Here is a 27,580-nt window from a genome sequence, read left to right as displayed (position 1 = left end):
CCTGAGCGGCGAGGCGACGGACGGCGGCTCGGGCGATCGGGGCTTCCCGTCGCCCGCGCAGCTCCAGCTCGGCGGGCGGGATGGCGGCCGCGGCCCGGGGGAGCGGCCGCGCATCGGCGCCCCCGCTGCTCCTGCTCCTGCTGGCTCCGCTGCTCTGGGCCCCGGCCGGGGTCCGCGCCGGCCCCGACGAAGACCTCAGCCACCGGAACCAGGAGCCGCCCGCGCCCGCGCAGCAGCTGCAGCCGCAGCCCGCGGCCGCGCAGGGGCCCGAGCCCGCCCGGGCCGAGGTGAGCCGGCCGGGGTGGGGCGGCCGCTCGGGTACCGGCTCCGCAGCGCCGCCCCGGGCGCCGGGGGGAGGGCAGCCCGCCCTGCTCGCGGGAGGAAGGCGATCGGCGGAGCCGCGCTCCCCGCGAGGCCCGGCCTCGCCCGGCTGCTAGTGGGGGAAGGGAGAGGAGAGCCCCGCAGTGAGCCCACCCCGAACCTTAAGTTCCCGAGGACCTGGATGCTGCTCGGGAAAAGTCGGGGACTTAGGGATCAGTGTGTATCATCCTGGAAAGACGGAGCCCAAGGAGAAAGTTTTTAGCAGAGGGCGACTGAGAGACTTTTTTTTTTTTTTTTCTTTTTCCTCTCTTAGTTCACCCAGGATAATCACATCGGCCATTTCGTTGTTTGGAAGGCAGCAGTATCCAAAACTGCTTACCGCAATCCAGCTTGTCACAGCCTGTGGTTTTTGCCAAATACATATGGATTATGAACCGCGACTCTCACTTTTAAAAAACGTGTTTTGGCTTGGAGAAAGTAGCTCTGAGGAGCGCCGAGGAATAGTCAGTTTTTGACAGTGCAGAGTGCTGTGACCGTGTGGGATGCCGAAGCTAAATTTCTAAGTAAACCAGAATCCTGTATTTTGTTTGGCCTTCACTTATAAATTCTTAATCGGTGTCTTAGTCACTTGGCAGCTCTCAAAAAATTTCCTCTGTCTTGGGCTCCCTTGCCATTTTTACTTCCTACATTTCTACTTTGGTAGTAGGTCAACCTACTACCTCCCAGGGAGGGCCACCTCTTCCCTCCTCTGCATGTTCAGCCTCCCACCTCTACCCAATCTACACATCCAGCCGCTCTCCACCTAATCTTCTTTTAAGAATTCCGTCCTCAGAGATCTTGAGCGAATTACTCCTGCCTACTAATTTCAGTCCAGGCCTCTTAATAGGATGGATATTCAGGTTTCTAAATGAAACAAACCCTAGGTTTTTAGTCATCACTCCTTTGCGCGTATGTTATACTCTAAAAGACACGTGCTTCAGGAACTCCGAGACATGCCATGCTCATTTCTCACAACAAAAGACCTCCCTAAAAAAAGGCTCAGATCATGAAGCCAGTTGGTCAGGCAGGACCCTTCCCACCTTAAAAAACCAGCGGATACCTATTCTTGGTGGAGCCTGCCCTAAAATTTCCTGGTTAAAAGTGACTTCTCTCTCCTTTGAATAAAGTGACTTCATTTATTCATTTCATTTGGCCTTTCCAGTCTTTTGCTTTGTTTTTCTGTGTATTACCTGAGGCTGGAAATTTCTGAGAGGCTGATTTTAGTTTCATATAGAAAGAACTTTCTAAGAATTAGAGATGTCCCAAATGTACTAATTAATCTTGAGAAATAATGTAATTCTTCTTACATGGAAGTACTCAGGAAGAAGCGGAATAACTGGCCACCTATGAGGAAATTTGAGGTTACTGGGAAGTTAAGATTCTGTGAGCTGATTTCATCCTCAGAGCTGCCCAATAAGCAGGTCGAGCAGGTGCCTTTTCCTGTTCATGGATGGGGAAACCGAGCTTTGAATGAGTCCAGATCTTTGAGTCTTATCAGGTGTTCTTAGAATACATTTCATCATACTATAGCTTTTTTAACCCATTTATTTAATTAATGGATTTTAATGGTTGATTGGATATTGTGCTGATGTAGGTTTTTGATTCTGAGGCTGGGCTTTCCTTTTCCTCTTTTGGGATGCTTTAACATTTTGTTTCTGTGTTTATACTTGCATCCTGTTGTCTTGGATTCTCATAATTTGTGTGCACATTTCATCTGCTCCTGCTAGTCGGGTAGTGTCATGAGAGGATAGATACATCTTACTCATGGGTTTCTTCCATAAGACTTAGCCTATTTTTGGCACTTACTAAGTATTTTCTAGGAGTGAATTGAAGTATCTGCATCTCAAGTTTCTATGAGTTATTAAATGCTTTTAATGGAAAAACTGCCTGTAAAATGAACTCACCCAGAAAGAAGCTAGTGTGTGTGTGTGTGTGTGTGTGTGTGTGTGTGTGTGTCTGTCTGTTTTGCTGGGGATTGAGCCCAGAGGAATTCTACCTTTGAGCTGCACCCCCAGCCTGTTTTTTATTCTTTATTTTATTTTTTATTGGTACTGGGGGTGGAACCCAGAGACTTTTCTACCTCCAAGCTATACTCCCAGACCTATTTTATATTTTATTTGGAAACAGGATCTCACTAAGTTGCTGAGAGCCTCACTAAGTAGCTGAGGCTGGCTTCAAACCTTTGTGATCCTCCTGTCTCAGCCTCCCAAGTGCGGGGATTACAAGCATGCACCATCATGCCTGGCATATTCTTTATTTTGAAACAGGGCCTCACTAAGCTGCTGAGGCTGGCTGCAATCTGGATTCTCCTGTCTCAGCCTCCCAAGTACTGGGATTACAAGCGTGTGCCACTATGCCTGGCTAGGAAACTATTTTTAATGGTATATGTCCAAGCCAGGCATGGTGGTACATACCTGTAATCCCTGTACTTGGGAGGCTGAGACAGGAGGATCACAGGCTCAAGGTCAGCCTCAAAAACTTAGTGAAGCCGGGTGTGGTGGCACACGCTTGTAATCCCCGCGCTTGGGAGGCGGAGACAGTAGGATGGCGCAGGTTCGAAGCCAGCCACGCTGGCTTAAGAGACCGTGTTTCCACATAAAAAAGTATTAAAAAATAGGTCTGGGCCGGGCGTGGTGGCGCACGCTTGTAATCCCCGCGCTTGGGAGGCAGAGACAGGAGGATTGCGCAGGTTTGAAGCCAGCCGCGCACACTGGCTTAGGAGACCCTGTTTCCAAATAAAAAATGTAAAAAAATAGGTCTGGGAGTGTAGCCCGGAGGTAGAAGGGCTTCCAGGAACCCAGTACCACCAAAAACAACAACAACAACAACAACAACAACAACAAATAGGTCTGGGAGTGTAGCCCGTGGGAGTATAGCCCAGAGGTAGAAGGGCTTTGAGGAACCCCAGTACCACCAAAAAAAAAAAAAAAAAAAAAAACTTAGTGAAAACCCTCAGCAATTTAGTGAGACCCTGTTAAAAAAAAAAAGACAGCTTGTAATCCCAATACTTGGAAGGCCAAGACAGGAGACAGGAGGATCGCAGGTTCATGGCCAGCCTCTCCGCAACTTAGTGAGACATTATTTCAAAATAAGGAATAAAAAATAGTGTTGGAGGTGTAGCTTAGAGGTCGAATGACCCTGGGTTTGGTCTCCAGTACCACAAAACAAATATAAAGAGGTCTGGAGGCTTAGCTCAAAGGTTGAATTCCCCTGCAATCCCCAGTACCACTATCACCAAAAAAAGTATATGCTGTGTGGTATGGTGTGGTGTGGTGTGGTGGTGGTGGTGGTGGTGGTGGTGGTGGTGGTGGTGGTGGTGGTGGTGGTGGTGGTGGTGTGTGTGTGTGTGTGTGTGTGTGTGTGTGTGTGTGTGTATGTGTGTAGTTGCTAGAGGATCCACTAGATAAGATTAAGAAAAACTGGATATTTGTCATCTGCTTGAAATGTAGTTATATCCATTAATAGATTGGTTTAGAAATGTCGTTTCAGCTGATTATGTAGTTGTTAATTCTGGGGGCCTTATGAAGTTAAAAATAAAAGATGAGAAGCATTTGAAGTCAAGGGTTAATGTCCTGTGAAAACAGAGATGTGTAGTCAGGTCAGAGGTGTACAAGAACTGAGTCATTTACTATGATGAGAAGCCAAGGTCTCCAGCTCACTGGTGAGGGGAAGTGGGAAGTTGGCTTCCCAGCCTCTTCCCTGTGTCCACGCTACCTCCCTAGCTGGAGGACAGGGGCGGGGCAGCCACCAGGCCTGACACTGCCTGGCCCAGGTGACCTCACATCTACTTCTGAAATGGAACTGAAATGCTGATTCATGAACTTTAGTGTTCATCATTTACCTGCTGACAACTGAGTATCAGAAGTTTGTTTTAAAACAATAACTATTTAGGAAGATGGGAAAAATCTAGCTATGCAAAATAAAGGCCATGGTGGTAGAAACAGTGCCTGGTGACCACATTTAACTGGTCTTAAGGATCCTTGTCTTTAAAACTAGGGATGTGGTAGGAGGGACAGGTACAATATAATAAAAATTTTCCCTTCAATATTTTCATATGTTCTTGGCTTTTTTTTTAAGTTGGAAATTTGTTATTTTTTTTCTTTTTCTCCTTTTTTTTTTTTGTACTGTGGATTGAACCAAGGGACATTCTAATTATGAGCTGTACCCCCAGTCCTTTTGAATTTTTAATTTGAAACGGGGTCTTGCTGAGTTGCTAAGACTGACCTTGGACTTTTGATCCTCCTGTCTCAGCCTCCCAAGTACTGAGATTATAGGCATGCACTAATTCAGGCTTGTTCTAATTTCTTACATGTTATAATGTTATAGCAGACTATAAGTGTCTTGTTTTATTTATTTATTTATTGATTGATTGATTGATTGATTGATTGCAGTACTGGAGATAGAACCCAGGGGCATTCTACCTCTGAGCTACACCCCCAGCCCTATTTTTATTCTTTATTTTGAAACAGGGTCTCATTGAGTTGCAGAAGGCCTCAAAAGTAGTTGAGGCTATCCTCAAACCATGATCCTCTTGTCTCAGCCTCCCAAATGCTGGGATTATAAACATGTTGTTTTAATTATATTTTCATGTAATTTTTTTTTTTTTTTTTGCAGTATTGGGGATTGAACCCAGAGGCATTCTACCTCTATGCTACATACACCTCCAGGCCTGTTTTGTCCTTTATTTTGAAACAGGATCTTGCTAAGTTGTATAGGGCCTCACAAGTTGTGAAGGCTGGCTGCGAACCTGCAATCCTCCTGTCTCAGCCTCCCAAGTACTGGCATTACAAGGTTGTGCCATTATTGCCAGGTTCGTGTAATTTTTTTAATATGGTTCAAGTATTTTTTCCTTTATCTACAGTATGTTGATTTTTTTTCTTATATTATATGTTTTCTAAGCTATGTAATAAAAATGTCATTTGTGGTTTTTATCTACCTGATGGAGGTAAGGAATGATCAAAGTCCAGTTTAAGAGTCATATAAACAAGGGCTCACATTGCTGAATATCCATGTTCAGTTGATGTGCTCTTCACCTGCACATATTTAAATTGAACCTTTATATATCACTGTGAGAGTGGACTTCTGAAAGTGGAGGGGGAAGGAATCCCTTCTTCAAAGGTAGGCATTCAGGTGGAAGACACATTATAAACAGCCAGTCACATCTACAGGGTGCTTTAAATCAAGGTGGCTGAAATTCTAACGTGGGTTTTCTACATTGAGTATATTTTTTTCAGGTTAAAAAAAAGTTGGAGGAATTCACTCTGAATTCACAGTGATGAATAAAGCTCGGTTTATAAATCCATGAGAAAAAGTACTATTGATTGTTTGGATTCTTCCTTTTATATAGCTTAAATTTCTAGTAACGACTTAGTTTTTTTCTGTTGTTGTTTTCTTATTCCTTCACTGGGTAGAGTATACATACAAGAAGCATAAATACTTTTAGTTGGGAGATATCAGGTAGATTTAATAAAGGTAATTTATCATTTACTGCATATTTCAAAGTCCAAAGGAGAACCATTTTGATAGTAGACCAATAGATAAAACTATAAAATTCTACTCTCTAACCCAGTACAGGTCCTTGTTTTTATATTTTTACTTAACCGTTTCTTGGCATTTCTTCTGTTTTTTTTTTTTTTTTTTTTAACTGTGGTAACACCTTCCATAGAATCCTTTAAGCCTTTTTTTAAAGTTATTTTTATTAAGTTGCAATGCTACTCCATCCAGTCCAACCTCTATCTTTTTTTTTTTTCTTTTTTCTTTTCAGTACCAGGGATGGAACTCAGGGGCATTGTACCTCTGAGCTACACCCTCAGTCCTATTTTTTGTCTTTTTAGTTTTGAAACAGGGTCTCACTGAATTGTGAGTAGCTGAGGCTGTCCGCAAACCAGGATTCTCCGGTCTCCGCCCCTGAATGCTGGGATCAAGCTCTTTGATTTAAAGCTAAGATTGAGGCTATTCCCATGATGACTCTTATTTACTCATAATTACCTTCTCTGAATGAAATGCTTGTTATATTACTGAATTTATTTGGTAGTATTCTATCATTAAAATAATTCATTAAAGAAAATCAAGCCATACATGTAATCCCAGCTACTCCAGAGGCTGAGGATTGCAAATTAAGGCCAACATTGGCAACCTTAAGTGAGACTACCTCAAAATAAAAAATAACTGGATAGGATGTATCTCAGTGATACTATGCCTTGTTTCAATATCTGATACTACAAAACAAAAACAACCTTGTTTTTAATTTCCAGTACTAGGTATTGAACCCAGAGACATTCTACCTCCAAGCTATACCCCTAGCCCTATTATTTATTCTTTATTTTGAAACAGTTTCTCACTAAGTTGTGGAAGGCCTCACTTAGTACCAGTTGTGGAGGCTGGCCAGGAACCTGCTATCCTCCTGTTTCAGCCTCCTAAATACTGTACAGGCATGTACCAGTACACCTGGCTAAAGTATTGCATTTATTTATTTATTTATTGTGATACTGGAGATTGAGCTCAGAGGCATTCTACCTTTGAGCTGCGCCCCAAACCCTATTTTATTTTTATTTTGAAACAGAATCTCACTAGGTTAATGAGCGTCTCACTACTTGTTGAGGCTGTCATTGAACCTACCTCCAAGCGACACCCGCAGCCCTCTTTTTTATTCATCATTATTATTATTATTATTATCATTATCATTATCATTATTATTGCTGGTACTTGGGTTCCTGGAAGCCCTTCTACCTCCAGGCTACATTCCCAGACCTATTTTATACTTTTTTTTAATATTTGGAAACGGTCTCTTAAGCCAGCATGACTGGCTTCGAACCTGCACCATCCTCCTGTCTCCGCCTCCCAAGCGCGGGGATTACAAGTGTGCACCACCACACCCAGCTTTTATTCTTTATTTTGAAACAGGGTCTCGCTGAGTTGCAGAGGGCCTCACGAAGTAGCTGAGGCTGTCTGTGAACTGTGATCCTCCTGTCTCAGCCCCCCAAATGTTAAGAGAGACTTTGGAAACTGGGTTTATTTATAGTGTAATTGTTCAAGTCACATGTATATTTTTTGTGTCTATTTTTACAGTTTCTGAAAAATCTTTATGCTTTTCTTTTTTTTTTTTTTTTTGGTGGTACTGGGGTTCCTGGAAACCCTTCTACCTCCGGGCTACACTCCCAGACCTATTTTTTTTTTTTTTTTGAAACAGGGTCTCTTAAGCCAGCACGGCTGGCTTTGAACCAGTGCGATCCTACTGTCTCTACCTCCCAAGCGTGGGGATTACAAGCGTGTGCCACCATGCCTGGCTAATATGCCTTTAAAAATGAACATTTAGGCATTATCTATATAAAGATAAGACTATGCGTGTATAGTTTTATTTAAATTCCTCAATAATCTAGTTAGTTCATACATAGTTTAGATGGTAAAGCTAAGCCACAAAAAATTATTTAAATATTTCTGTTTAGATTTGGCATTTTAAATAGAGCATGAAGTTTCCAGATAATTCAGAAACAAAATTCTGGAAATGATTTTCCTAGAATTTCCATATTTGAAATAGGAGATGTGGTTTTTGGATTCACGTTCCTAAATGAATATCTTGTCAATATGGTGAGACAGTAACTTGGGAACCCTACTTTTTTTTTTTTTTTTTTTTTTTGCGGGTCTGGGTTGGAACCCAGAGGCATTTGACCTACGAGCTATACCCCCTGCCCTATTTTTTATTTTTTTTTATTTTGAAACAGGGTCTAATTAAGTTGCAGAGGGCCTCACTAAGTAGCTGAGGCTGTCCGTGAACTGTGATCCTCCGGTTTCAGCCTCCCAAATGCTGAGATTACAAGTGTGCGCCACCAAGCCCGGCTAGGAACTCTACTTTTTTGAAACCCAGAGAAATGATATAACTCTATTACCTCTGAAGTATTAAAGTATAGGCAAGCTCACAGTGATAATAGAGAAGTGCCCAGGAGAAGAAATGACAAGACAGGTCAAGTCCATGGTGACGGGCGGGAGCTGCTAGAGAAATGGGAGTGGCAGGAGATGTAGTCTTAAAGTGTGGTTGGGAGTCAAGCTAGAGTCTTCATGCACTTTGAAAGACAGGACCTAATGCTGTAGTTAAAGCTAAAATGTTAACCTGCATGTGCTTCCACTTGCCTGTAAGATTCTGGGGTTGCACCTGGGGCATTTTACCTCCGAGCACACCCCAGCATTTTTTTTTTTTTAAATAGGTTGCTGAAGGTCTTTCTCAGTTGCTGAGGCTGGCCTGGAACCTGCAATCCTCCTGTCTCAGCCTCCAAGGTACTGAGATTACTGGCTTTATCACCACTCCAGGCTCCCCTTCCGTGTGACTAACCTGGAGACACAGTAGCTCGGGAAGGGCATTGTAAGTCTGCTTTGTTCTTTCCATGTCTGCTGAACAATAGAGCTCAGGTTTCATCTAAAAGGTTCATTTTTTTTAAGCCTTTTTCCTCTACTTCTTTCTTGGAAATTGCATCTACCTGCAGAGCTCTAGCTAGTCTACCCTCTAGCAACCCGATGCTTACCTTGAGGCCGTCCTGTCCTAATCTCTGGAGACTCACTTCTGAGGACCTCTTGGAACCCTTCACTGGAAATGAGTCTTGTGACCTCAAATTGGACGTGTGTGAAACCAAACTCCTTATTTTAATATACTTTTAATTAATTAATTTTTGGTATTAGAGATTGATCCCCAGGGGTATTTTACCTTTTGAGCTACATCGCCCAGCCCTTTTTAAATTTTGTTTTGTTTGTTTTGAAACAGGGTCTTGCTGTGTTGCTGAGGCTGTCCTAGAACCTGTGTTCCTCCTGTCTCAGCCTCCCAAATACTGAGATTCCAGGTGTGGACAACCACATCTAGCTACATACCTTTTAGAAGTAGTAATATTTTTGTAAACCAGGCAAAAAAATCTCACAGCCATCCCTGGTTGTATCTCCTCAGCTTTTAAAGCCTATGGATTTTCCTCCTTTCTATTATGTGCATATATTTTTCCTTCTCTAGTTTGTTCTCAACATTGGCCTTATGCAGCTGACCTCGTAATTCATTGATCTTGTAGCTGGTATTCTCCACTCTTATTACTTGTAGTGCCTGAATTGTGGTTGTCTTATAATTAAAAAACTTTTAAGGGCTTCCTTCCTGCCCCAATATTAGGCCATAAATATAGAGAATTTTCAACCGAGGTCCAATTTATCCCTCATTTTGCCCAACTATTCATCAGATAGTTTGCTGCCTGGTCTCAACCTGCCTGCATTCTTCCTCATTGCCAGTGCAGGAAAGGAGGTGCTTGTATATACTGTACTACTCATTCAAGTCAGAAGCGATTAGTACTAGTACTGGATCCCTCTGAGGGGAAATGAATCTCACACCCAGCTTCCTCTATTGGTCAAAGGTTGCCCTACAGGTATTCTCCCATATTATCAGGTAGTGAATGAGCAAGGTTAACCTGCCTGATGAGGTCAGCAATGGCCTGCAAGGAATTGATCTCCTAGAACTGAAGTGGTTGGATTATGGGGTTTTTTTTGTGTGTGTGTGGGGGGGAGGTACTGGGGTTCCTGGAAGCCCTTCTGCCTCCGGGCTACACTCCCAGACCTATTTTTACATTTTTATTTGGAAACAGGGTCTCCTAAGCCAGTGCATGCGGCTGGCTTCGAACCTGCGCAATCCTCCTGTCTCTGCCTCCCAAGTGCGGGGATTACAAGCGTGTGCCATCACGCCCGGCTGGATTATGGGGTTTTTGATGTGGTGCATGGCAGGTATCTATAATTGTGTGGTTGATAAAAAAAAATCCAGAAGGTGGAGAAGAATGTAAAGTGAGAAGTACACCTTTTTTTCTTCTCTTGTATTAAAGTTTAGAGGTCAGCAAACTGTAGTTGACCACTGACTGTTTTTGTAAATAATTTTTATTTTATTTTTTTTAGTTACTAGGGATAGTACCAGGGGGATTCAACCTCCCAAGCCACACCCCTAGCCCTAATTTTTTAATTCTTTTTTATTTTTTATTTTACTACTTTTGTGGTACTGGGATGGAACCCAGGGGCATTCTACCTCCCAAGCTACACAGCCAGCCCTGATTTTTTATTCTTTAATTTAAAACAGGGTCTAAATGAATTGAAAAGGGCCTCACCAAGTGATTGATGCTGTCCGCGAATCACAGTCCTCCTGTCTCAGCCTCCCAAATACTGGAAGTACAGACATGCATTACCACGCCCAGCTATTTTGTCTTTTTTTTTTATTATGATTAATAGCTTTACATTTATACATGTTTGTAATACACTCCTGAGTGCTTCTTTTGTGGTACTTAGGATTGAACCCAGGGGCACTTTACCACGGTGCTACATCTTCAGCCTTCTTTATCTTATTTTAAAACAGAGACTCACTAAGCAGCCCTGGATCACCCTGAACATGATCCTCAGTCCTTTGGAGTAGTTGAGTTTATAGGTGTGCACCACCTTGTCCATTCCCTGAGCATTCCTATTTTTGTTGTGTTTTGTTTTTGGTACTCTCCAGTAGTGACTGAACCCAGTAGTGGTCTATCTCTAAGCCACAGCCCCAGCCCTATTTTTATTTTATTTTGAAAGAAGTTCTCACTAAGTTGCTGAGTGTTTTGTAGAGTTATTGCTGAAGACATGCTGACATGTTTGTGCCATGACTTATTGCATATAGTGTGCATTCAGTTTTATTTTAAGGGGGCAGGAGTTCAAGAGCTGGAGTTAGGTCTTGCTCAAGAAGTTGTACTTGAGTGGGAGCTTGAGGAATCTCGATGACTAGGCAGATAATGAGGAGGGTAAGATAGGACTGTGTCCCTTGAGGCTTGTGGTCAGCAGAAGCTTGGGTGCTTTCAGGGCGCCACCCAGTCCTGTGAGTGGTGAGCAAGCATGCACTGGAGTTTAAAGACAGTATAAAAAAAGAGACTTAAAATATTTTATTAGTAATTTTAAAATGTTACTTATCATTTAAATAGTATTTTAGATGTATTAGGTAAAGTATTACCAAAAATAATTTCATGAGTTTTGGGATTACAGACCTATGTGCCAGGCCCAACCTATTTTTTGTTTTAAAATGTGGCTATCAGTAAATATAAATTTACATCACCTGGCCCTTTTTTGTGGCTTTCATGGTTTCCTGTTAAGCAGTGTGACTCTGGCTTCGCCCATCCATCCAGATGGAGTGGAGCATAAAGTTCACCTTGGGAACTGGGGAGTTACTAAGTGGGAAGTATTGGATAGTTATCAGAGAAGTATTGAGACTTTATTTTCTAAGTATAAGAAGGTCCCTACAGTTTCTTAAGCTGTGAGGCGACATGAAATAATTGATGTCACGAAGATTAATAAGCTGGCCATGTTGTATGTGGTGCTACAGAAACTGAGTGCTGCTTTTTACTGGCTCTGTCCTAAGGACTTTATTCATTAGACCTCACGAGAGTCCCATGAGACATAGTTATCTTATTTTACAGATGAACTTGAGTCACAGGAAAGTGTACCTCCTGGCTCAAGGTCACACAGTAAAGCCTGGGAAGTAAATCCAGTCAGTCTTGAGTCCAGAGCCTATGAATTTAGCGACTGTTCTCTGTCACTGTGAAGGTGGAGTAGACAAAGGAAGTGAGCCTTGCATGTAGTGAGCGATAAGCAGGTGGGGACTCATCATTTTTTCTGATCCTGTTAATATTTTAGTTTTTAAAAATCTATTTTTACAGTGCCCTGATACTTTTCCCTTTTTATCACCATGGTTGATTATTTAACAGGAGGATTTTGGCCACTCAGGGCTGGCTCAGTATGTAACAAAAGCTATAAATTGAGAATTCTTGTGTTCTCTAGAATAGGGAGGTTTTAGGAAAACGTAGCTTTGTTGGATCTTTTTGTCTTTTTGGTGGTACTGGGGATTGAACCCAGGGTTCTACCACCAAGCTACACCCCAGCCTTTTTAAAAAATCTTTTTATTTTGAAACAAGAGTCCTGCTAAGTTAGCACACACTGGTCTCAAGCCTGTGATCCTCCTGTCTTAGCCTCCCAAGTACTGGGATTACATGAGTACACCACTGCATCCAGCTATATATATTTGTTGTATTCTCAAGGCAAGTTTTATTTTATCTTCTGTATTTTATAGAGGAACAGAGACTAAATAATTTAGTCGGGTTTGTATGGCTGGAAATTATAAAACCCGAAATAAGTAGTTTTGATCACTATTATGGCTTGACTTAAAAAGTACACGTTTTCTTTTTTAGTTTGGAACTAATTAGTCATAACTGGTATATAGTTATCCTTGAAATTTTTTCTGGATTTCAGATTCTTAAATTTTACAATAAATTTCTTCCTATAAGATTATATAGATGAGCAAATAAGGCAACCTAACAGGGGTGGGAGGGGGGAAGAGGGAAATTCTCTAATGCACATAATATAATTGAACACACATATCAATCACTAAGCCAAACATGAGAAGGAATGAGGTGGGGAGGGAATGGGGTGGGAACTGGGAAAGTGCTAATTGGGTGATGTGTGCATGTATAACTCCAACATCTTGCATCCCATTAAGATGTATGACTATAATGCATCAATAAATTTTTTTTTAAAAAGTATCCATTTGTGAGGCTCTCTGCAACTTAGTGACATTCTGTTTCCAAATATAGAATAAAAAATAGTGCTAAGGGTATAGCTTGTTGGTGGAATGCCCCTGGGTTCAATTCCTAGTACTGAACAACAACAACAAAAAATTATCTAGCAGAAAAATGTGTTAAGGAGGGTCTAGTTGAAACATCTTTGTCTTTAGGATGCTTACTGCTCATTGGATATCAGAAGAGAAAGGAACCTCATTTTTAAAGGAGCATAGGTAGAGTGAAAATGATGATGTAGAGAACCTAGAAGCCCTCAAGTGGCTTGCTCAAGAGCTTACTGCCAAGGTTGAAAGGAACTGCTCCGGTGTTAAATTTCCCCAACTTTTAGCTCGGAGGTCTAGTCTCAGTAATGCTTCAGTTTTTCTGGTCTGTCCTGTGTATGCCAAGTGTAAATCATGTGTTAAGGAATGACAGGCACACCAAAAATTTAGTGTTGCACCCCTTTCTCTGACATCTCTGACCAGGGCCTTTGTAAAATATGCTGTTTGTGTTTTTACCCTGTCCAAAGTGACTTGCAGTCTCAGGTTTCCTTTCATATCTTAAGTTTCTAGACATTGATAGGTTTAAAAAAATTAAAATGAGCTATTAGGATCAGAAGAGGCCTCTAGAAGTGACGTACTAGCCCAGTGTTTCCCAACTTGGGGACTCTTGATACCTTGGCAGATAATTCTTGGTGTGTGTGGGGCTGTCCTGTGTATTGTAGTAGCTTAGCAGTATCTTTGCTTCCACCCCGTAGGTCTCAGTAGTTCCTCTTTAGTTATGAAAACCAGAAACATCTCCAAACATTACCACATCCACGTGAGTTGCCCTGTGTAGTCCATTTCCTGTAAGTTATTAACCTAAAACCTTTTACCTGTACCTTTTTAGTTTTTCCTATTGGGACCAAAATGAGTAGAGAGACTCACATACACACCTTCCCATGATTGCATTGTGCTATCTTGTTGTTCCTGGCTGCTCATGAGCTTGTCTTAGAGCCTGAGTCAGCAAATTAGTAATGAACAAGACAGTAAATATTTTAGGTTTTGCAGGTCACTTCTGTACTGGCTACATCAGATCTCTGTTGTATAATTTTTTACTTCTTTCTCTCTCCTTCCTTTATTCCTCTTATCTCCTCACATCTCTTTCTTTCCCTCCCTCTTTTTTTTCTACTTTTTTTTTTTTTTTTAACAAAGTCTTAAGTATGTAAAAAAGCATTGCTTGCTCAAACAGGTTGGAGTTGGCCCTAGCAATAGCTTGTCAGTCCCGGTTTTAGAATCTCTTGCCGTCTTCTTTCTTTAAAGGATGGGGTCTCAGAACTATGGATATACTTTGGGGAAGGACTGAGCAGCACACAATACTGTTAGGCTTGTCACCAGCTCTTACTGCACAGTGCTTAAATATGTAAAGAAAAAAGGGCTTACTGTCCTTTCGGAGCTTTGTCTTTTTTTTTTTTTTAATGTCTTGGGGAATTGAACTTGAGGGCATTCTACTTCTGAGCTATACCCCCAGCCCTTTTTAAAATTTTTGTTGTGAAACAGGGTCTCACTAGGTTTCTGAGAGTCTCCCTATGTTGCCGAGGCTCTCCATTAACTTGCAATCCTCCTGTCTCAGCCTCCGAAGCATCAGGATTACAAGTACTACCATGCCTGGATCACATTTTCATATTAATACTAACCAAGATTCTGATTTGTCTTTTTATATGGCCGCATCACCTCCTAGGATGCTTTAGACTTCATTGTAAGACCATCCAAGCATTTAGTCATAGCTAGAGTCAACTCTTGCTTAAGCCTGCGTGAACTTTCTAGATCCTACTTTGTCCTTTAAGTGTCAGTGAAATTTCTCTCAGCTTCATGCCATTTAAATGTTTGAGAAACATACCTAGGTCTTCTACCCAAGTTATTAATAAATATTTGAATGAGACATAACTAAGAATGAAATCCTGTATAACACATACTTGGAAAATAAGGTAATTTTGCCGGGTGTGGCGGTGCACTCTTGTAATCCCCGCACTTGGGAGGTGGAGACAGGAGGATCGCGCAGATTCGAAGCCAGCTGTTCTGGCTTAAGAGACCCTGTTTGCAAATAAAAATATGAAATAGGTCTGGGAGTGTAGCCTGGAGGTAGAAGGGCTTCCAGAAAGCCTATTACTACCAAAAAAAAAAAAAAGGAAAAAGAAAAAAAAAAAGAAAAGAAAAGAAGGTAATTTTAATGTATGGACATAGCTGGTCTTCTAAAACGTTTGGGAGAATTGTACCTAGGTCTGCATTGTAGCAGCACCATCAGAGATGACTGTCAATGCTAGTGGCTTTCAGAATGATGGCAGTAAGAAAGTGTGATGACCATGACAAAAAACAAAAATTGAATCTTATATACACAATAAAATAATTTTGAATGATTTTTTAGAAAGTAACTGATAATTTTTTTTTCCAGAAAGGATTTACAGCAGCAGTCCCAGTTCATACCAATAAAGAAGACTCAGCTACCCAAACGAATTTGGGGTTTATCCATGCATTCGTCGCTGCCATATCAGTTATTATTGTATCTGAGCTGGGTGATAAGACATTCTTCATAGCGGCCATCATGGCCATGCGCTACAACCGCTTGACTGTGCTGGCTGGTGCTATGCTGGCCTTGGCCTTGATGACCTGCTTATCAGGTGAGTATGTTTCCCCAAGTGTGTTTGCTGAATGAAGGCGAAAGCATGTGTGTGGCACCAAGCCATTGAATCATTCATCTAGTTATCCTGGAATTTGGTTTACGGTTCATAATTTAGTAAAGAGCATTTTTTTTTTTAAAGCCAGGTTGCACTTTTTTTTTTTTTTTTTTTGACAGCAGGAACAGACTTTATTCTGGAGTAAAACCTGTAAGGAAGCAGCTAATTGGGGGGGGGGCAGAACCCATGAGGGTCAGAAGCACCCCTCCTTACAGGCTAGGGGCTTTTTATGTGGTGTCAGGAGGAGAGAGAGCAAAGCAGTCATGTATTTCTCCAACTGGTGGGCTTGACCCCGGGCCAGAGCAGGTAAATTTATGGGGCTGGGGTCAGGGGGTGGTTAGAGGAACTTCTCTTTATTCTCCGCTGTTCCTGGAGTCCTTAGTGCTCTGCCTCCTCCCGCCAGGCCTCACAGTCAGACCTCATGGTGCCCACTCTTATGGCAGCTACATTTATTTATTTATTTATTTATTTATTTATTTATTTATTTATAATATATTTTTATGCCGGGCATGGTGGCGCACGCTTGTAATTCCTGCACTTGGGAGGTGGAGACAGGAGGATCATGCTGGTTCAGAGCCAGCCTCGCTGGCTTAAGAGACCCTGTTTCCACATAAAAAAGTTAAAAAATAGGCCTGGGAGTGTAGCCCGTGGGAGTGTATCCCGGAGGTAGAAGGGCTTCCAGGAACCCCAGTACCACCAAAAAATAAATTAAATTAATAAATAAATAAATTAATAAATAAATATATTTTTATTGGTGAATTGTAGTCATACATCTTAATGGAATAAAAAACTTGTGGAGATACACATGCACACATCACCCAGTTAACCCTTAGGCAATCCCCATCCCATTCCCTTCTCTCCTTCCCATGCTTGATTTAGTGATTGACTATGCTATGTTTTTTAAAGTACATCATGAGCTTTAAAGAGTTTCCATCTTCCCCCCTCTCATTTCCTCAGATAGGTCACCTTAATTGCTCCTCTGCAGGGTCCCTTTTTTTTAATCTAGAGTTCCTCCTGTTACCCATTTCTCCCTAGTTTTTGCATATTAGGGAAAGCAGCTGATTTCTTATTTTTTGTGACATTTCCCTATAGATGCCATAAATTTGTTCTCCTTTATGGCTGGGTAAAATTCCATTGTGTTCATATCCCATAGTTTTATAATCCACTCATCTGTTGATGGACATCTCGGCTGGTTCCATGGTTTGAGAATGATGAATTGTGCAGCTACGAACAAAGATACTTGTGCATTGGTTTGGTAGTTTGGCCGGCTGTCTGTCTGTCTCTTTCTTTTCCTTTCTTTCATCTTTCTTTTCCTTTTCTCTCTGTTTCTTTTCTCTTTTCTTTTCTTTTCTTTTCTTTCTTGCAGTACTAGGGATGGAACCAAGGGGCATTCTACCTCTGAGCTACATTCCTTCCCTATTTTTTAGTCTTGTTATTTTTTGAAACAGGGTCTCTCTGAGTTGTGAAGGGCCTCACTAAGTAGCTTAGGCTGTCCGCGAACCATGATCCTTCCATCTCAGCCTCCTAAATGCTGGGATTACAAGTGTGCACCACCATGCCCAGTTTGCACTTTTCTAAATGAAAGAAATAATTTTTTTTTTTTTTTTTTTTTTAGTACTGGTGATTGAACCCATGGCCATTTTACCTCTGAACTATACCCCAGCCCTGTTTTATTTTGTATTTGAAGACAGGGTCTCATTAAGTTGCAAAGGGCTTCCCTAAGCTGCTGAGGCTGGATTCAAACCTGCAATCCTCCTGTCTTAGCCTTATAAGTACTGGGATTTACAGGCATGTATCACTACCTGGCTTTAAATGAAAATTTTAACTATTCTGACAAGATACATACTACTTTGTCATTTATTCAGTGGTGTTTTATCTTGACTTTTACTCTTTATTTAGCTTTTTTTCTTTGCAGTTCAGGTAAGCTTATCTATATTTGATGTTTTAGACATAGAGTCCAGGAAACCACAGAGAATTACATATTTTCCTATTGAAGGACATTTGGGAGGTAGTTAATAACTGAGAAATGACCTTTGGTTTATTGTTTTATTAAGCTCTCCTTTCACATTATGGTAAGGGAATCCCTGTGTGTGTTTATATTTGATTTATTACTTCATAAGCATTAATTATATGAAACCAAAAATAATTTTTTTTGCAGTACTGGGGATGGAACTCAGGGGCATTGTACCTCTGAGCTACTCCCCCAGCCCCATTTTTTAGTCTTTTTTATTTTTGAAGAACGGTCTCAGTTGCGAAGGGCCTCACTAAGTACCTGAAGCTGTCCACGGACCGCAATCCTTTAGTCTCAGCCTCCCAATTGCTGGGATTACAAGCATGAACCGCCACACCCAGCTCAGAAGAAAAGATTTTTAATGATTTTTCTGCTGATAGACTGATCAGTAAGGTCTTCTTTCAGTTTTGCTACAAGCAGAGAATTTGAAACCATCAGGTATACAAAAGAAAGTTTTCCTGAAATTTATCAAAATACCATTCTCTCTATATACATATATATGTATATAATGTATACATATATACAACCTAATTTATATAAGTATAGGATAGAGATAAATATATAGTACTTTAATATACCGTACATTTTTTTTTCAGTTGAACTAGCAGTGTTTGTGGGTGTGTAAAACCCAGGGCCTAACAGTGCTAGGCAAGCCCTTTACCACTGAGCTACTTCCCCAATCCTTTTTAAAAAACAGGGTGTAAGTTGCCCAGGCTGGGCTTAAACTTGTGATCTTCCTGCCTCAGCCTCCTCAGTAACAGGGATTTATAGGCATGGGCCACTGGACCTGGTCTAATATTCTTGTTGCTGAAGCTGGCCATGAACCTGTAATCCTGCTGTGTCAGCCTCCTAAGTGCTGGGATTACAAGTGTGTATTACCACACCTGGCCGCAGTTTTTTGTTTTTTTTTTTCTCCCAGAACTGGGGATTGAACCCAGGGAAATTCTAACTTTGAGCTACACTCTCAGCCCTATTTTATGCTTTTATTTTGAAATAGGGTCTGACTAAGTTGCTGAGGCTAGCCCTGAACCTCCTAAGTACTTGGATTACAAGTGTGTTTTAGCTTTTTTTTTTTTTTTTTTTTTGCGGGTCTGGGGATGAAATTCAGGGGCATTTGACCTTTGAGTTATACCCCCTACCCTATTTTTTATTCTTTGTTTTGAAATAGGGTCTCACTACGTTGCAGAGGACCTCACTAAGTGGCTGAGGCTGCCCGCGAACTGCAATCCTTGGTCTCAGCCTCCTGAATGCTGGGATTACAAGTGTGCATCACCATGCTCTGCTTACAAATATGTCCCACCATACCTGATGCTTATTATCTTTTTAGACTTATAATTAGAAATATTTCCATAGCCTTTTTTTGATCTATGACATCAATTTTTGAAGAATTCATTGTCCCTGTATTCTTCATGAAATATTCCTCATTTTTTGTCTTTATCTTTGATTTTTTTCATGATAAATTGAGACTATACATTTTGACTATAAAACATAGCTGATATTCTGTTCATGTAGCACATCTGGAAGCACACAATGTCCATTTCTTTCATTGGTTTGTTAATTTTGATTACCCACTCCAGATTTCTCTTTAGCTTCCCTTGTGACTAATATGCTGTTTGTAGGGAGACACATTAAGACAGTATAAATACCATGCTCCTTATCTTAGTTTCCTATGGATTTAGCTTGATTCTTTGATGATGTTCTAATTCCAGTATCTGTCCCACATTTACCACTGAGCTCTGGCATTCTACTGTAAGCAAGTGTTCTTTTTCTCCTATTTGTTTGCCTGTTTACTATCAGTAGACTCTTTTAATTACTTTTTCCAACAGTTTGTATGATTACATTGTCTCAGGTTTTGGCTAGTGGGAGCCTCTTCAAGCTGTCTGTCCCTAATCCAGTGTCCTTGTGATATGCTGCCATCTCTCTCTCCTTTTTTTTTTTTTAACTGGAGATTGAATCCAGGGGCATACTACCTCTGAGGTACACCCACCACTTTTTTATTTTTACTTTTTACATTTTGAAACAGAATTTTAATACATACCTGAGGCTGGCCTTGAACAACTTGTGATCCTCCTGCTCCAGCCTCCCAAGTACTGGTGGGATTGCAGGTGTGCAGCTCCACTCCTGGCAGCTTTCACCATCATCCCTCCCCCTTCTTTACTTTGCCGTGTAACAAGATGTTGCAGGTTCATCTTGTACCTACTCTACCTAGTCTCGAATTGCTCGTTTCTTGAGAAAACTTAAGACTTTTAGTGGCAAGACCTGGGTTTGGAAGGTGGTCTCTGTTACTTGAGATAGCTTTGTTTCTTTGGTTTTCAGTGGACAGCTAGAAAGTAGATGTCTGTATTGTTTATGTGTATATAAAGAGCTATATGGAACTTTTAGTTTTCTTTTATAAAATGTACTTATTTTAAATAGTTAAAAAGGAGCAGAGTTTGAATCGTGTTATGTGAGAATCTTGTCATGATTCTTCACCATAGTTTGTAATTTAAAGATTTGCGATAAAGAAATACCACCTATATATGAAAGTTGTATGGCTTCCAGGTTATAAAACCTTGGGATCTTTAGAGAGCATCAGAGATAACCTATCTTAAGTGCTGTGCCCTACACCACATAGGTGGTGAGCCAGGCCCTGGCCACATGGGTCTCGAGGGAAAGTAGTATCTTAGGTAAGGTCCCTGTGTGAGACATGCCATCTTCAACTGGGCCAGTGATGCCTTGGTAAGCCTGGGTAGGGGCTAGGTTAGACTTAAGGTTTTAGTACTGGTCAAGGAAAAGAAATGGAAATTTTTTTTTTTTTTTTTTTTTTTTTTTTTTTTTTGTGGTACTGGGGTTCCTAGAAGCCCTTCTACCTCCAGGCACTCCCAGACCTATTTTTACATTTTTATTTGGAAACAGGGTCTCCTAAGCCAGCATGCGTGCCTGGCTTCGAACCTGTGCGATCCTCCTGTCTCTGCCTCCCAAGCGCGGGGATTACAAGCGTGCGCCACCACGCCTGGCAAGAAATGGAAATTTTTAAGGTTAATTGATAAAAATTTCTAATGGGAACCATTTTTCCTTTAACAGTGGTCCTTTATGATTTCTTGAAGTTAACTGTCTTTGGTTGGTTGTGATAAGTACTAATTTACCAGATACACTCTTGGCATTTTCTTCCAGTTTTGTTTGGCTATGCCACCACAGTCATCCCCAGGGTGTATACATACTATGTTTCAACTGCATTATTTGCCATTTTTGGCATTAGAATGCTTCGAGAAGGCTTAAAGATGAGCCCAGATGAGGGTCAAGAGGAACTGGAAGAAGTTCAAGCAGAATTAAAGAAGAAAGATGAAGAAGTAAGTTGCCACACTGTTAAATTTCTGGGCTAAAAAGGCCCTCAGTGATGAATAAACACTATTCAGAGTTTTGGTGTTGTTTTTTTTTTGGTGGTTACATCTGTATGTTATATCTGGGCTATACAAAAACAGCTTGTTTATCTTCCTTTTTTAATTTTTTTTCCTTTTTTGCAGTACTAGGGATTGAACCCTGGGGCATTCTACTTGTAAGCTATACCCTCAGGCCTATTTTTAGTTCTTTATTTTGTTCTTAGCTTATTTTTTTTTAAAGGGGTTCTTTTTTTTTTTTTTCTTTTTTTTTTTGGAACCGGGGATCGAACCCAGAGCGCCACACCTGCAAAGCAGGCGTTTTGCCACTGAGCTACATCCCGGCCCCTTTAGTTCTTTATTTTGAAGCAGGGTCTCATTTTCAGAGGGCCTAAGTAGCTGAGGCTGTCTCTAAACCCATGATCCTCCTGCCTCAGCCTCCTAAGTACTGGGATTACAAGTGTGCGCCATCACACCCAGCTATCTTCCATTCTTAAAGCTGACGGTTCTGAGTTAGTGTGAATGTGACAAGAAAGGAAGCAGAAGGATGTATACTGAACATGGCAGGTTCCTTCATTAGATGACTATAAGTTCCTGAAAAGCAGAAACTATTTTATAATGTATATGTTTCTTCCATAGCATCTAGGATAGTGATTGGTAAATGCTGGGTTTTTTTGTGTGTGTGGTTTTGGGGATGGAACCCAGGGGCATTCGACGTCCGAGCTACAACCTCTGCCCTATTTCTTATTCTTTATTTTTGAAACAGGGTCTCACTGAGTTGCAGAGGGCCTCAATAAGTAGCTGAGCTGTCTGCGAACCGTGATCCTCTGGTCTCAGCCTCTGGAATACTGGGATCACAAGCGTGCGCCACCACGCCCGGCTTTGATAAGTGCTGTTTGATTCAGCTTGTTGAGGATGAACAGAATTGAAAATGTAGTAATAATCAGTGGTTCAGAGGAGAACGGAGGCCATGTAATTTAAACACGTTTAAGAGAAAGATTATTTTGTGCTATTTTGGTTTGATCCCTAGTATTAATGTCATTTTTGTTTTAGTTTCAACGAACCAAACTCTTAAATGGACCAGGAGATGTTGAAACGGGTACGAGTACAACGATACCTCAGAAAAAGTGGCTGCATTTTATTTCACCCATTTTTGTACAAGCTCTTACATTAACATTTTTAGCAGAATGGGGAGATCGCTCTCAACTCACTACAATTGTTCTGGCAGCTAGAGAGGTAAGTGACATTGGGAGAAGACTTTTTATATCAAAATTGAACATGTTACTTCACTCAGGTAACACTGGAAAGTGTTGTGGCTCAGGGATTCTTTCTCATGCTGGACTTTCCCATTTAACCATATTGCCACACCCTCACATTAGTATCCCACTTTGTTTTTGGTCTGAAATTCTTGTATCCAAATTTAATTGATCTCTCTTTTTTTTAATCTTGCCAAGTCCTTTTCCCTAAATTTTGCCAAAGCAAAGCTTTGTTTTGCCTTGATTGGCTTTCTTTCTCAGAACTTATCTTTTGTGTCTTTGTTGAGAATACAAATTGGTATAATATTGAAGGCCAGGTTAGCAGTAAATACCAAAGGCTAGCTGGGTGTGGTGGTGCATACGTGTAACCCCAGTATTTGAAGCCAGCCTGTCTCAACAACTAAGTGAGACCCTGTTTCCAAATAAAAAACAAAATAGGTTTGAAGGTGTAGTTCGGATGTAGAATGAACCTGGTTTAATCCACAGTACCACAAAAGAAGAAAAAAAGTAAAAAAACAAAGGGTTTTTATAATATATAACTTTTTCTGTTCTTATACTAAAGAAACAACTGAGAGACAAGGGTTCCATGGGATATTTATAAACTTTATTGCAATTGAGTGTAAATTTAGAAGCAAGACTGATTTCCAATAAAGGAGACATCATTTTTATGATGAGAATTTTTTTTTTCTTTTTGGTGGTAATGGTGTTTGAACCCAGGGACACTACCTCTGCCCCAGCCCTGTTTAATTTTTTATTTGGAAACAGGGTCTCATTAAGTTGCAGAGGGCCTAAGTTGCTGAGGCTGGCCATGAACCTGCCTGTCTCAGCCTTCCAAGTTCCGAGATTACAAGTGCACACTACCTTCCCTGGCTGACATGGAGAAATTTTAAAAGAAAGCAAAATGTTGACAGTTCTCATCTGTGGGTACTACTGTCATGGGTAGTTTATTTCTCTATAGAAAATTTTGTTAAGTCTTAGCTATAGAATACCAAGTGCTAGAATGTAGGCTAAGAGACCTCAGATCTTCTTTCCAGCCTTTATATTGATGAACAGAAATAACCTGGGGCCCAGATTGATGGGGCAACTCCAGTGAGGAACAAAGGTGGTTGACAGCAGAACAAGGGCAGACCCACAGTGGCTGTTTGCCCTGGCGCCCTTTCTTTTGCGTCTTGTTCGGGATTATTGAGCGCCATTTATTTAAAATACACTGATTTTCTATTTACAATACTTTCTCCCTTCATAGGGGAACAGTAATGTTTTATGAGAGGTGCATCTGTTGGGATGGAGTTTGCAGCTACCTTTCAGGCTCTTCTTGATCTTAACTAATATCTATTTTTGTGTCAAATTATACTGTTATATGAAAAGTTTTTAAATCCTTGCAAATGTCCACCATAGAAGAAAAAGTTTCTAAACATAGATTGCAGTTTAAAATATTAAGCATCGTGAGGGCCAGGACTAAGGTAGTTGGGAGAGGCTATTTCTGTTAGAGAAGCCTCAAAAACAGTATGTTTGGGGAAGGGAGGGAAAAACATCATAAAGAGGAAGTGCAATTTTTTTTTTTTTTGGTTGCTTCTGGGGGTGGAACCCAGGGGAGTCCCTACCTCCAGGCTTTACTTCCAGCCCTATTTTATATTTTATTTGGAAGCAGGGTCTCACTAAGTTACTGAGAGCCTCACTAAGTAGCTGAGGCTGGCTTTGAACCTGTGCAATCCTCCTGTCTCAGTCTCCCAAGTGCTGGGATTACAAGCGTGCGTCACCACGCCCAGCAGCAACTGCATTTTTTTTATGATTCCTATAAAATAAACTTTTTTTTGGCAGTACTGAGGATTGAACCCTGGGGCAATCTAACTCTCAGCTACACCCCCAGCCCTATTTTTTGTTCTTTATTTTATTTTGAAACAGGTCTCACTGAGTTGCAGAGGGCCTGCCACTTAGTGAGACTGTCTGAGAACCTGTGATTCTCTTCTCACCCTCCCAAGTATTGGGATTACAAGAATGTGCCTCCACACCTAGCTTTAAAACAAACTTTTTTATTGGCTGTGCCCTATATCCTTCATTACTTCCCTTTTTACCAACTTTCAGTTTATAAGAATTGGGATTTGAAGTGGCCACATGGTAGATGTGGGCTGGTTCTCCTATAGGCTTTTCAGTTCCACAGGGACTCGGGAGGCTCTTGGCTCCCATCCGTACAGGCACACTGGTCCTCGGCATCCCGGCAGCATGGCAAGTGCCACCTTCTTTGTGTGTCATCTGAAGTGAGGGTGGACCTTCGTCACATAACATACTGCCCCTAACACAGCACTCGGGGTGAGCCACCTGCACACCACCAGCACTTTGGTGGTTGAGTCTTAGCTGTAGAATACCAAGTGCTAGAATGGTAAGCTAAAAAAAGAGCTGGTCCTCTTTCCAGCCTTTACATTGGTCAACAGAAGAATAACCTGGGGCCCAGACAGACTGGGTGACTGAGGGAGAAAGCTGGGATGAACTCTTAAAGGACAGAAATAGTTATTTTAGTTCCCTTCATATTTCTCTGTTTTGTATAATCCTTGTGGTACTCTAGTTAATACATTTTACTCTGCAACTCTTATTACTGCTTCTAATGTAATCTAATGTTCCCAAGTTGGATTTTATGGAATCCTAGTTTCTTTAAATGTTAATGGGTACTAATATTAATGAGTACTAGGAATGAAAGGGGTGGGGTGGGGAATGGAAAAGTTTCAAATAAACTTGTCCATAACATACCCTCGTTTTTTTTTTTTTTTTAATTCAGTATACAGATTAACAAAGACTGAAAAATCCTCTCTCCAAGGAATTATTTTTTTGGTGGTACCTGGGATTTAACCCAGGAGCATCATAAAATCGCCTCTTGGCGATTTTATTTTTTTATTTTGAAACAGGGTCTCATTAGGTTGAGGAAGACCATGCAGTGTTGCTGAACTGGCCCTGAATCTGTGATCCTCTTGTCTTAGCCTCCCAAGTATTTGGATTACAGGCATGCACACCCATGCATTTTTTCATTCCCACCTGTAACTGGTAGTCCCTTTCCTCCTCCTGTATTCTGGGATTCTGGACCCCGTCTTCCCCACCTCTCCCAACTTAATTAAATCTTTGCCTTTCTCCCATCCTGATTTTGTGAGCATTTTTAGCATGCACATTTTCCCCACGCCACCCTCATCGTTAGGGGGACAAACCCTTTCCTCAGTTCCATTTCTCTTCCAAATGCCACTTCTCCTTCCTAGTCTGATGGCTTGGCTGTGACAGAAATAAACACCAGCTCTAGTTTCCTGCTTACTGAACCCAAAGAACTCTTGGTGATCTCACCAGGGATATTGGTTGGTGCTTTGAGCTCCCTGTAAGCGATTGACAGTACTTGCTATGGTTCTCTTGGGAGGTGAATTGCCTGGCTACCTTTTCACCTTGAGTTGCTTAGCAACAGCCTTCTTTTCAGGGTGATCATACTGATTCACTATCAAGCTCAACTGATTTTTGACCTTCACTTGTGTGTGTGTGTGTGTGTGTGTGGTACCTGGGGTGGAACCCAGAGGCTTTTCTACCTCTGAGATATACTCCCAGACCTATTTTATACTTTAACAGGGTCTAAGTTGCTGAAAGCCTAAGTAGCTGAGGCTGGCTTCAAACCTGTGTGATCCTCCTGTATCAGCCTCCCAAGTGCTGGGATTAAAAGTGTGCGCCACCACGCTGGGCCGGCCTTCACTTTTAACTTATGTCCACACCCACAAACCCTTTCTCTGTTTTTAATCAGACTGGTGTTTACCATGATCCAGAGAATTTCATGTCAAGCCAGATAATCTCACTGACTCTCACCAAACAAAATCAAATCTTTTGCTAACACTTGCTCATTGTGTGTGCGTGTGTGGCACTGGGGACTGAGCCCAGGGGCATTCTACCTCTGAGCTATACCCCCAGCCCTATTTTACTTTGTAACAGTCTCACTACTTGCTGAGGCTCTCCTTGAACCTGTGATCCCGTCAGTCTCCCAAGTACTGGTTTGACAGGGATATACCACCACACCCATCTGTGCTCATTTTTCAGGGCTATCTTTTCTGAAAAAGATCTTTTCTTCACTGATTTCCCCCACTTTTTGCCTCTAGCTTGCTCCTGTAATTTGTATTTACTTATCAGTAGTTTTTAACACTGAGCTAAAAGCATGGAGAATAAGGAACAGGGTTTCTGTTCTCATGAAGCACAGCCATACTAGTTTTTAAACTGTGTTTAGGTCTAAGGTATATATTCCTTCTAGCAGCTATTATGCCTTTCTGTAGTTTTAATACACCAGAATTTTTAAAAATGTTTATGTACCCCACACACACAACTTGACTACCGTCGTTCATGCTTTGTAATAGTTACCTTTCTCAAGTAGCAGTTTCAACCTTTGGTTTCAAACTACCAGCTTCATGCTAGTTAACTTTTGCTTCCAGGATCCCTATGGTGTAGCAGTGGGTGGAACAGTGGGACACTGCTTGTGCACCGGATTGGCAGTAATTGGAGGAAGAATGATAGCACAAAAAATTTCTGTTAGAACTGGTATGTTTTTATTCTTTTTTAATTATCCTAATGTTTTAGAATTACCAAGAGATTACAAATAGGGTCTCTTAAGGAGTAATTAATTACAAAGGCCAGGTGTATCCTGTAAGAAAGAACTTAAATAAGAACACTCTAAATATCACCTATTACTGCAAACTCAGACTGCTTTCCCCATAGTTGTAGACTTTAGTAAAATGCAAATTCACTTAAAACATTATTGAATTTGTATAGCTTTTTAATTACCATATTTTCTGACCCAGTAAAAAGTCGTTTTGTAGACTTAAGACTGGAATCATAGGTAAAGACCATATATATTGATTCTACTGAAAATTTCCTATGCAGCTATAAATACTTAAGCTCTAAAGATTAGATAGTGTTGGTCAGAAGCTGCTGAACATTCTCTTATGACTGGGCTTATGTAGAGCTGTAGCTTTGCTATTGCTTGTCAGCACTGCTAGTTACTACCATTCTGCCTACAACAATGCTAGAGAACACAGCTTGTTACTGTTCAGTCAGCCATGCCCAGTTACTCTGCTGTGTGAATGGGTTGTTTTCAGAACTAGTTTACTACATTGAAAGAATGAGCACAACTTCATTGGCTCCCTCATAATATTGCTTGCAAAGTATCAGGATAGGAAAATTTTGCCTTAATTAACTTTTTTCTTTTCTCTTCCAGTGACAATCATAGGAGGCGTTGTTTTTTTGGCGTTTGCATTTTCTGCTTTATTTATAAGTCCCGATTCTGGTTTTTAACCTGTATTTAG

The 27,580-nt window shown here is 41.1% G+C and overlaps 1 protein-coding gene across 1 annotated transcript; it reads left to right on the top strand.

Annotated features, from left to right (window-relative positions):
- Window positions 1-80: 80 nt before the first annotated feature.
- TMEM165 (transmembrane protein 165) lies at window positions 81-27,569 on the top strand (the record flags this gene model as incomplete). Its single annotated transcript, XM_080697427.1, has 6 exons — window positions 81-287; window positions 15,366-15,591; window positions 20,813-20,988; window positions 22,069-22,251; window positions 26,711-26,816; window positions 27,493-27,569. 6 exons carry the CDS (start codon window positions 81-83, stop codon window positions 27,567-27,569), a joined length of 975 nt encoding a protein of 324 aa, XP_080553553.1.
- Between the last annotated feature and the right edge of the window lie 11 nt (window positions 27,570-27,580).

The sequence above is a fragment of the Muscardinus avellanarius genome (assembly GCF_963383645.1).
Source record: "Muscardinus avellanarius genome assembly, chromosome: 6".
Lineage (NCBI taxonomy): Eukaryota > Metazoa > Chordata > Mammalia > Rodentia > Gliridae > Muscardinus > Muscardinus avellanarius.
This window is presented reverse-complemented; position numbering and strand designations above follow the sequence as displayed.